This window comes from Helianthus annuus, chromosome 13 (assembly GCF_002127325.2).
Source record: "Helianthus annuus cultivar XRQ/B chromosome 13, HanXRQr2.0-SUNRISE, whole genome shotgun sequence".
NCBI classification, from domain to species: Eukaryota; Viridiplantae; Streptophyta; class Magnoliopsida; order Asterales; family Asteraceae; genus Helianthus; species Helianthus annuus.
In genome coordinates this window covers 15,968,327-15,979,925 of record NC_035445.2, presented here as the reverse complement: position 1 = coordinate 15,979,925, position 11,599 = coordinate 15,968,327, and the positions used below count along the sequence as shown (strand labels likewise).

The following is an 11,599-nucleotide window of genomic DNA, read 5'->3' as shown; positions in this document are numbered from 1 at the left end:
AAAATAAAAAATAAATACATATTATAAAGTAATAATTATAGTTTAAGGAATTTTAAAACTAGAACAAAGTTTTAAAAAATGGTATTAAGAGCATCCACAATAAGGGAATATGTTGGTGTTTTTAGGGAGAGAGAAAGTGATGTGGAGGAGAGAGAGTGTGAAGATGTTGGTGAGGAAAAACGAGAAAAAATAGATGAATGTGAGTTATGTGAGTGTAGAGAGGAGAGAGAAGAGAGGAGAGATGAGAGAGAGAAGAAATGTGTTTGTGAGAGGGGCAAGTGAGAGAAATGCTCTCATTGGTTGGGCAGGTGCCACATTTTTTTTTTGAACGGCCGACAAAAATTTTTATTCATAGTAGCAAGTCGCTACACACAAAATTTACAACGTTTAACACCAAGACACCAAACCAACTACTATTACATCATTACATACCACCTAAATTGAAATGACTCCATTCCTCCCATGACAACGAATTTGCGTTTGACCGATTGTTGATCCATAAAAATGCCATCGATTTTATTTCATCAAGGGTTCTCGCATAATTTGGGACCACATTCCGAAATACTATATCATTCCTCGTCTTCCATATACACCAAAACACCACCAGTACTATAGCGTGTATAACTTTCTTTTTTCTTGAGCCGGAGGATGAACCATGAAGGGCAGGTGCCACATTAGCACCAAAAAATATCACCTAAAAACACCCGGTTCCATACCCTATCAGCCTATCCTACACGGTTTCTCTCACTATTCAATCACACCCGAATCCAGTTCTAAACCAAGATCCGGGTATTCAAACAACCGATATGTGTACCAGATTTTAGTCTTTAAATTCATTCTTTGAAAAAGTACTAGCTTATGATTAGTAATAACACTCGGTATCCATTACCGACTGAAAAATAAAACCCAATGAATAAATTAAAACCCTATGATTAGTAAGCTGGAAATATGAAGCAATCTGCATGAAACAAAGAGACATTGATTAAATAAGTTTTGTGCATCTAAAATTCAAGGAGATAAAATAAGTTTTGTGCATCTAAAATTCAAAAGGTGTACACATCAAGAAACTTGAAATAAACTGAAACCAATTCAATATCAAGTGTAGCAGATCAAAGAAAACTTGGATCCAACATCCCAAATCCAATCATTATAACAAAAAACGGAAGAAAAGGTGGCCTATATGTGAATGGCCTTATCATAAGTCGCCATGGCAGCCTCCTTGACAGCCTCACTCAATGTAGGATGAGCATGGCAAGTGCGTGCAATGTCCTCACTTGATGCACCATAAGTTAAAGCCAAAGCCGCCTCATGGATCAGCTCTCCCGCATTTGAGCACATAATATGAACACCAATAACCTTATCAGTCTCCTTTTCAGCTATTATCTTCACCAGTCCTTCCGCATCATCAATTGACTTGGCCCTGCTGTTTCCCAACATCGGAAATTTCCCCACACTGTATGCAATCCCGAGCTGCTTCGCCTGCTCCTCTGTTTTTCCAACCGATGCCACCTCGGGATGTGTGTAACAAACACCAGGTACCTTATCATAGTCTACATGCCCTTCCTTCCCTGCAATGAACTCCACACAAGCAATACCATCTTCTTCAGCCTTGTGAGCCAACATAGGCCCCGGAATGACATCACCAATGGCGAAAACGCCCTTTACATTTGTTGAGAATTTTGAATCTACAGGGATTCGACCAATTTTGTCGGTTTCAACACCAATGTCCTCCAAACCAAGCCCAGATGTGAATGGGGTTCTACCAGCAGAAACAAGAACAACATCAGCCTCGAGTACAGATTGCTCACCACCAGCTGAAGGTTCAAGGGTCAGTTTCACAACATCGGTTGAAGTGTCGACCGCTACCACTTTAGTCTTGAGCATGAACTTCATTTTTTGCTTCTCGAGGGAGCGTTGAAATTGCTTACGGATCTCACCGTCCATTGACGGGACAATGTCTGGTGCAAACTCCACCACTGTGACCTCTGAGCCAAGACGGCCCCAGACCGAGCCCATCTCCAAGCCTATGTAACCAGCCCCGATGACAACCAACTTCTTGGGGACTTCTGTTAAAGCTAAAGCTCCTGTGGATGATACAATCCTCTTCTCGTCAATTGTGATCCCGGGTAGTCCTTTGACATCAGACCCGGTGGCAATTATGATGTTCTTGCCTTTGACTACGGTGGTGTCACCATCGATGGTGTCAACAGAAACTTCAGAAGGTGAGACCAACTTCCCATGGCCCTTGACATAGGTCACTTTGTTTTTCTTGAAAAGGCCTTCGATACCTTTTGTGAGAGTCGACACGGCTTTATCTTTTTGGCCCATCATGGCAGCAACATCAATCGCAACATTATCAAACTTCACACCATGCTTTGCAAATCTATGTTTGGCCTCATGGTACATGTGAGATGAATGGAGAAGTGCCTGAACATCAAATCCATATTTCAGCCATTTGAGATTATAATATAATTCAACAAAAGCTCACCCAAAACATGACAATATGCGAGGCTATAAATCTATAATAAAAAGCTTTTGTAAACTCTAAACTGTAAGAGTCTCAATTGGGCACAAACAAACAACATGTCATCTCATTCATTCGAACTCCGAGCTTATCATGAAACATGTAAATGCAGTTAATTTTGTTTTTCCAGTGGCCAATGTTAATTGAAACCCAAAAGCAGTGGGTTCAATTGGCAGTCAAGTTATAGGTTTAATGGGAAATCAGCAGTTAATATACAAAAGATCTGCTTAGCGTGAATAATTGAGATGCAGCATAGTTTCATAAATCATTTTTTATTATATAATTAATTGTTAGAATGTATTCTGTGATTGTATAATTATAAGGTGTTTGTTGCCATTGTTAATTTATTTTTTTTTTTGAACGGCAAAAGACATATGTGAACATGGATATCAACATGCTCTAAATCAATCTACGGTTCCTTCCTTGATTACTAAAGTCAGTCAGGATAGGAATTGTGAACATGGATGGATATCAACAACCAATTAATTAGTGAATAGCTCAAGAATTAGGTCAAAAACAATTAATTACCTTGGAAGGAATACACCCTACGTTAAGGCAAGTACCACCCAGAGCACCACGCTTCTCGATGCACGTAGTTTTGAGCCCTAACTGAGCGGCCTTAATCGCCGCCACATATCCGCCAGGGCCGCCGCCGATAACGACGACGTCGTTTTCATCAGATCCAGACGCGAATCCTCTAGAAAGCGTAGATGAAAGAGAGAATGAGTACCTAAACACATCGGAACGGATCACAGTCGTGTTGAAGAGACTGCTTGTCTTCCTTCGAGCCAGATTCGCCATCGCCATTGATTAGAATTAATTTTGGAATCGAGTTTTTGATGGTTACGAAGAGCCCTTTTATCTCTCACTTTTGTCTCCTTTCCTTGAGGACTCGGTAGGAGAATAATAAATATATTTATTTCTAGTACCTTTGGGCCATTCATTTTGTTTATAACATGATCTGTTCTAATTCGTTCTAATTCTAAGTATGAATGAATTTTTCACACATATTTTCTATGTTTATTTTGGATTTATTTGGCGTGTATATGTCTTTGGTTAAACTTCCTTTGGTTGGAGAGTTAGATGGTGTGATATAAAGCCTTTATGGCTTTATCACGCCACAACAGCGCGACGTAAGCTTTATCTCACATAGAGGGTTTTATCATGTTTATTTAAGGGTCTACATATTTACACACCTTATTGCCTATTTGGACACCCTTCAAGACGCCTCGTATAGACCTATACGAGGCGTATAGCCTTTTTCAATTTCCAAGAGAATCTCTGATTATGTCATATTTTGTCTTATTTGCCTCGTATACGCCTCGTATAGGCCTATACTGGGCGTCTAGAGGAAAAAAGACCATTTAGCCCCTGATTTAGGCCTATACTGGGGGTAAATTGGTCTTTTTTGCCTAGTATAGGCCTATACTAGGCGTATATAAGGGTTTTTTTTTTAACAAACATTTTATACAATATTAATCGTTTTAGCAAACTTTTTGTATTATTTAAAATAAAAAAACTTGTTTTTGTATAAAAGTTTTGCTAAAACGATTAATATTGTTAAAATGTTTGTTAAAAAAAAAAAAAAAACCCTTCAAGACGCCCAGTATAGGCCTATACGAGGCATATAAGGGGCAAAGGGTCACATATGAGGCCTATACGAAGGGTCCTATACGCCCAGTATAGGCCTATACGAGGTGTCTTGAAGGGGTCAAACCAGAAGTGACATGAGTCAGGCACTGATTTTGATGTAACCCTATACGCCTCGTATAGGCCTATACGAGGCAAAGGGTGTCTAAATAGGCAGATAAGGTGTCCAAATAGATTGACCCTTATTTAATTATTTGTTTTTATTTTATATTTTTTAATTTATACACCATTTTTATTTATAACAAAATTAAAAAAACACACAGTTTCAATAAAATAAATAAAAGATTACAAGCTACTTAAAAAAAAAAAAAACAGTTCTTCTTGCTCGTAGTTTGCAAATCTTTCCTCGTTTATGTAGTAGATACATCACAGTTTCAATAAAATAAATAAAAGATTACAAGCTACTTAAAAATAAAAAAACAGTTCTTCTTGCTCGTAGTTTGCAAATCTTTCCTCGTTTATGTAGTAGATACATCATGCAGTATTACAATGATCTTCATCGGGCCAAAACGTCTTTGATACCATTGAATACAGAAACAGATCAACATCGCGCTTTTGCTCAAGGGTTTCATAAATCTTGTTTTTTTTTTTTTTTTTCCGGCAGACTGTCAAGATCCAATCTTTGATAGAAAATCTTGATTTCAAGTGGTGTGATTAGAGTTCGTTCTCCGGCGGCTGACCAACACGCACACAGTCTGGAAGACAACCATATAAGTGTCTTGTCATTGCTCAAGGAAAGTAATCTTTTCTAGATTAGATTAGATATATATTTACTTTCCTCATGCATTAGTAGCTTCTGGTTTGGCTCATGGGATCGTAATCATAAGCATCACCCGCCTTCACAAAACGCCCTTTTACACGCTTTCTTACATCCGCTCTTTCCTTCCGTGTAACATACCTTACTGTCTTCTCAAATCTATCACAAACAGAGACCACAACAAATAAAATATTATATTAGAAATATAACAGGTTCGGCCCATTTACTTACATATAGTTTATCTCAAACAGGTTAAATCAAGAAAGAATGGGTCTTAAAATCTGCCTAAAATATATTTCTAATGTACACAACCTCCTAAACAGTTTCTTTTAGAAAATTAAGCTCGTTATTGCAATAATATTGTTTCTTAATCATATTAACTAATTAATATATAGTCTTAGGTACTAACTTGCGGGTCTTCTTTTTTTCCTTGTAACGGAGGACAGCATCATTCCTGCTACCAGAAGGAGTGGCGCTATCGTGAGCGGGGGGTGGCTCACCCATAAACGAGGCTCCACAATCTTGATAGTCACCAGCATTGCTCTCCCCAGTCAGACTTGAAAATGAAATGTTAGAGAGTGGGTTCCCGTAACACAGGTTTGGTTCTGTTTTACAGCTCCTTATAGAATCAACCGATGCCGCGTTGCTGCATGTGGGTTGAACTCCATTTCCAGTTGAAGACTCCTGAATAAAAAGGAAAAAAAGGGATAACTGTAAGAGTTGTGTGTCGGAAATATAATGTAATATTGCCTCATCTAGTTGTTAAATTTCATCATCCCATAATCCCGTTATATGTTAAGATAATCCACATCATACGATTAACATGTAACAATCACTACTATTAGGTGTGTGAATTTCTGACATTGACACATACCTAGCATGAAATTCACGGGTTTGGATTTAGTCTAAAAGGGTTCTGGTCAGTTTCGAGTCGAGTCCGTAAGCACGTCTAGCTAAACAGGTCATGTTCTTGTCAACCTGAACGTTTCACAGGTTTTTTATTCCAAAATTAGAAGTTTAAAAATAAATCCGCAAAGTTTAAACATAATTGCTTAAAAATATAAAAATTATACGTCATATTACAAATTTAAAGTATTAATATGCAAAAAGAACAAATAAACAATTTCTTTTAGGTTAAACGAGTTGTGGCCATGTCAACCAGTGAATACACGTGTCGTGTCCCGGTTCATGTGTGTGACATGATTTTCATGTCCGTGTCGTGTTTTGGTTCAGGTTCAGGTAAAATTATGTGACAGGTTTGACCCGCCAAACCACCCGTTTAGCAGTCCTAATTTACTATGATACCTTGGCAGCATATCCACCCTGACAGGAGGATTCAGCAACAGATGCATCCTTAGTACCAAATAAGCTATTGATCCCATCTTGAGCAAAAAGATTTTCTAGATCATTACTTCCTACACCAAACAGTACTTCATATTTCTCGATACTCAAGTCAACTTCATCCATATTGAAGTCATCATAGAACCCGTCATCGATGAACTGTTCAACCCCTTTTGTATCTGAAACCTGAAAGATAAAAAAAGAATTGTAAATGTGAATGTAAGTAAAATCACACATTTGAATTCATAAACTGGAAATTTTTGAAAACTCAAATCAGTTCACCTTAAATGTAGATGAATCTTTTGGATTGGGTTGTTGAATTACATTTTGCAAGTTGTTATTCTCAGTTGATAACGATAAATTTTGACCATTTTTGTTGTCAGCAATGCTCATCAACCCCATTTCCTGCTCACAAGTGGAATCAATGACAGGTGGTGGATCACACATAAATGACCAAATTGAAGATAAATCAGCGGCCGAAGGGCAGCCCTTATAGCAATTCAATGTGTGACGACTGTGCGAAGTGGAAGCCGAATTAGGCCTGTTGTGACCCTCCCAATCACAATTTTGACAAAGTGAAAGCTTTTCCTCAACACATCTAACAAATGCTGGTTGTGTATTGCATTTATCGCACACGAGCGTTCTTGAATGGCGTTTGGATAAAGCATTTGCAGAATGAACATTCCGGTCACAGGATAAACATAAGTATGCTTCATCCGATCGACAGTACACCATCGATCTAGCCTCGCGACAATAATCGCAACTGTAACCCATTTCTTGCAAAAACAAGTAACTCCTATGTTAACAAGATCTAGTAAAGTTCCAAATCTGATACAATCTGCATAACACAATTACACAAATGATAAACTGAATTAGGAATTTAGAATCTTGACAATTTGAGTATTGATAAGGGTCAACTGAAGAACAGATTATCAACACAATTGGTTGCTTCAAAGATTCCAAAATAACCTCTGTTAACAAGTCCATGAACAAGATTGAAAAGGGTTTTGTGTATTTACAGTTTAAACAAAAGTTGAACAAATCAACAAGTATACACATGTGTTGTAAGATGAACATCAAGAAACTGTAAAAATCAAACAAATCCAAGCAAACCCCATATAAAGATTAAAACTTTACCCTAAAAAAACTGGTTTTTTAACAAGAAAAAGACATGAGTCAAACCCAAAACTTTAAGATTCTGATGCAATTAAACAGATTCAAGAAAAACCCATTTTGGTATAGCAAAATTAATCAAAGCCCACATATAAAGATTAAAACTTTATCATAAACTGGTTTTTCAACAAGAAAGAGACACGAATCAAACCCAAAACTTTGAAATTATGATGCAATTAAACAAATCCAAGAAAAACCCATTTTGGTACAGCAAAATTAAACAAAACCCACATATAAAAGTTAAAACTTCACCATAATAACTGGTTTTTAAATAAGAAAGTGACATGAATCAAACCCAAAACTTTAAGATTTTGAAGAAATGAAGAAAAACCCATTTGGGTGGAGCAAAATTAAAGAAAACCCAGAAAAAGCTTACCAAGTTTGTAAATCCAGAGGGAAATCAGATGGGTTTTGTTGCCGGCTTTGAAAACCCTAAAAAGTGTGAGAAATAGAATCAAGACTTTGTGTTCTTGTTGTTAATGTCTGAGTTGTCATGTGCAAGATAAAATATGCCAAAAAGTGCAGGAGAGAGAAATGGTGAGTAGGCTGGTTTGGAAAGGGCCTCTCTACCTTTTATAGAATTTAAAAATAAAAAACTAAAAAAAAAAGCAGTTCAGCAACTAACTTTACACATTCATGCGTATATGGAGCGACGCGTCAACGACGGGATGCGTCTGCCTGACATATATTGCGTCTGTATAATGGCGTTGTGGCACGTGTCTGACAAGTCTTTTTTTTGATGGCCGACGCATCCAAGCCAAAAAGGAAGCTGATGCGTCTGGCTTATGGCATGGCTGACGCATCCTTTTTCCTTTTTTGTTTAGTTTTTGTGGCTTTGCTGACTCTTTCCTACGGTTTGGCTGACTCTTCCCTATGGCTTGGCTGACTCCTTAAATTTTATTTTAATTTCCACGTTTGTTTTTAAGTATATTTAATATAATATATAAATACCAGTTACTCGGCCTAGAAATAGTACTGTAAAAAAATTACAAGTTAAAAATTTTTTATTAATTATGCATCAATGGCATACCAACCGGGTTTTCTGGATACATATACATGCCCATGGTGCCTATTAGTATGTACCAGTATAATAGCAACTGGAAGGCATTTGAGTAACATTCATGGTGCCTATTAGTATGTACCATCATAATGGCAACTAGGAGGCGTTTAAGTAACATTCCAGAATCAGTAGAAAACATTATTTGGACCAATGAAAATGAGCACTCTCAAAATTGGTCTCCAAATGTTCTTGAGTTCTACTATGTCGGTGACAGTCCTTGTTGCTATTCCAGCTATATAGCTATATGGGGAACTCACCTCTAGACAAACATTGGTGGGGTGGGGTTTTAGGTTTCTGTGGAAACGGTTTTATTCAGCAAACGATAAACTCTACATAGTTTGTCTTTTTTATTCTTAACTCCGAATATGAAAATTCTATATAGCATGTCGGGGCATGGTGTAACAGGCTCATGAATTTAAAGGAAAATGAAAATCGCGGTAGAGCGTCTTCATCAGTCACTTATCGGTGGACCGTGCTCCCGCCTCAATTTTTTAGTCTCCTTGTAGAACAACATCAGGATGCTTTTGGATATGTAAACGGCTCTACCGGAGTATATCCTGCTTTGTGGGATGTGGACATGGTAAAAAAAATACTCTTTTTTCCCATACTATAATATTAAACTTAATAGTTCAACGTTTAACGTTTTTCAGGTATACATACCAATGTCAAGTGACGAAGAATACTGGACCATTCTTAAGCTTGAATTGTCGTTGCTAGTTATTACTGTATAATATACAAATAATTGTGATGTAATTAATTGCGGTGATTCGTTTTGCGTCCACAAGAATATATACCAAATTCTTATAGAATTCAAGTCAGCATTCCTTTGGTTTCTAAAACGTATAGGTTACTGGCAAAATGCTAGAGAGAGCGAGTCTGACGCATTGCAATATGCCGGAGATGCTGTATGGCCTATAAGTGTTCGACATGTTGGACGAAATTCTGGGGTGATCATATGTATGTTACTACAAAATCTTGTTCAAACAGTTCGTTAAAATGGGAAGAAGGAAACATACAATACGCTTGTATGAGATACAAAAGACTTACGGCATATCAATTGTATATTGGTCGTTATGCTTGAGTTTTATATAAATATCATTATGTATAAATAAATCCAAGAAATTTTTATAATAAATTAAAGGTAACTTAAATTACATTATCAACACTGGATGCGTCCTCAAGTATGAACACTGGATGCGTCAGACGGACGCCTCGGACGAGTCCACATGTCAGAAAATTGATGCGTCGGTGAGTGTTTGATTTAGTCAGTCGTCGACGCAAGAGGCTAGTCAGACACCTGTCACAACGCCATTATACAGACGCAATATGTGTCAGACGGACGCATCCCATCGTTGAGGCGTCACACCATAGACGCTTGAATGTGACATTTTTGAAAAGTCAGTTGGTCAACTTGTAATTTTCCCATTTAAAAATGTTTTATCTATGACTTTCTTTTTTCTTTCATTAAAAAAGTTTTATTTATGATTTTCTTTTTTCTTTCACAGCCATTGGCGAAGCCACGCCCCCCCCCCCCCCCCCCATTTTTCCGAAACCGCAGGGGCGGCAACGTATATACCTATACGAAAGTACTATTTATAACACTACGCATCGATAAGTTCGGCGGGGGGTAGCCTAAGCTACGCCCCTGTTCACAGCCAAGTGTAGACGGGTGTCACTAAAGAGAAAAAAAAAATAACTGTAAGCTCTTTACATTTAAATAAAAAAGATAAACTAAAATACCTCGATCCGTGGCCGGCCTAGAAGAGATAGGGAGGAAAGGAGTGGGGTTGTTCAAACTGTCAGAGGAGAAGGTGAGTGAAATCTTTGGAAACATATATATGGGTAAGAATGAGGTATGTGATAGGGGAGGGGAGAGAGGAAATTAACTAAAACTCCATTCCCATATTATTGTCTGTTTATTAAGCCGATTTAGTTGGACTGTTGGAGTTTCTTTCAGGAAAGCTGATGTAGAGGCGTAGGGGCATTCGTATAAACCTGGTGATGAAGATGGTCTTAAAAAAGAGTGGCCAATGTGAACAATGTGGTGTGGCTTGACATGACATGTACGTATGCAAATAGATTGTTACATGATTTTTAAAGTAAAAATAAACATAAGGGTGAACGGGGTGAAAGCGGCAAGCCCTTTTGTTGCAAGGGGAACACCGTCGCCTATGTTTTTTGCCACGTGGGGAAGGAGGTGTGTGGGGAAGAGTGCCACATGCGGGGTAATGAGGGAGAGGAGGTAGTGGTGGGGCCTAGCGTCTGTGCAACCAATCATGTTTTTTTTTTTTTTTTTTTTTTTTTTTTTAATAAAATGGGTTGCGTGAAACCACCCCTGTGTTTTTTGGGCGAGAAAGGAGAATGAGAGGAGAAATCACATGACATATTATGATTAGGTGGATGAAATTTTCCCTCCAACTCATAAGGGGTGCACCCCTTACACCCTAAAAGCAACAACCGGTGAGAAGATGTCTTCACTTCTTACTATTTCAATTCATCGAGGAAGTAATGAACAAGTTTATTTCTATGCTTTCAAGTGACAAAATCATGACATAGAAGATTCCATGAGTAACTTTACAGACTAGTCTATTTCACACGAGGTAGTCAATGATATCTAAATAGACAGCGACATATGAGTAGGACTAGTATGAAACCCGCGCGATGCTGCGGGGTAACAAATTGCAACTTGATACTTGTTTACGTTAGTTTATCAATCGCATCATGTACTTATGTAAGTTTCATAATTTGTATAATATTTTACAAAAGTTTTCTATGCTAATTGTTTTTATTTATTATCAAACAACTAAATTAACATCTTTACAAAAAGGTAACTTTGAAATTATTGTTGTTATTATCTACATTATAAACTACCAACGGCTTTAGGGGCTCGTTTGTTACTAATTTACTATTCATTCGTTTATATAATATAATAACAATAATAACACTCACATGATTTGAAAAAAGAAATAGTTTAGTTGGCTAATGGAGATGAATATATTTTTGAATAAGCTACAACTTACTTTATCTTTTCTCAAACCAGCAAATGACCTACAATTTGTTTGTCGTTTGATAGTTAACTATAAATAAAGCAAAT

The 11,599-nt window shown here is 37.4% G+C and overlaps 2 protein-coding genes across 2 annotated transcripts; both read right to left on the bottom strand.

The window, feature by feature from the left end:
- Positions 1 to 1,007: 1,007 nt before the first annotated feature.
- On the bottom strand, positions 1,008 to 3,459 carry LOC110897535 (dihydrolipoyl dehydrogenase, mitochondrial). Its single transcript, XM_022144294.2, has 2 exons — positions 3,053 to 3,459; positions 1,008 to 2,427 (listed from the first exon to the last, which is right to left on the bottom strand). The coding sequence occupies exons 1-2, from the start codon at positions 3,329 to 3,331 to the stop codon at positions 1,177 to 1,179; spliced, it is 1,530 nt and encodes a 509-aa protein (XP_021999986.1). The 5' UTR covers positions 3,332 to 3,459; the 3' UTR covers positions 1,008 to 1,176.
- A 1,016-nt stretch (positions 3,460 to 4,475) lies between these two features.
- Positions 4,476 to 7,993, bottom strand: LOC110897534 (zinc finger protein CONSTANS-LIKE 10). Its single transcript, XM_022144293.2, has 5 exons — positions 7,822 to 7,993; positions 6,555 to 7,110; positions 6,237 to 6,458; positions 5,341 to 5,615; positions 4,476 to 5,090 (listed from the first exon to the last, which is right to left on the bottom strand). Exons 2-5 carry the CDS (start codon positions 7,044 to 7,046, stop codon positions 4,961 to 4,963), a joined length of 1,119 nt encoding a protein of 372 aa, XP_021999985.1. The 5' UTR covers positions 7,047 to 7,110; positions 7,822 to 7,993; the 3' UTR covers positions 4,476 to 4,960.
- Between the last annotated feature and the right edge of the window lie 3,606 nt (positions 7,994 to 11,599).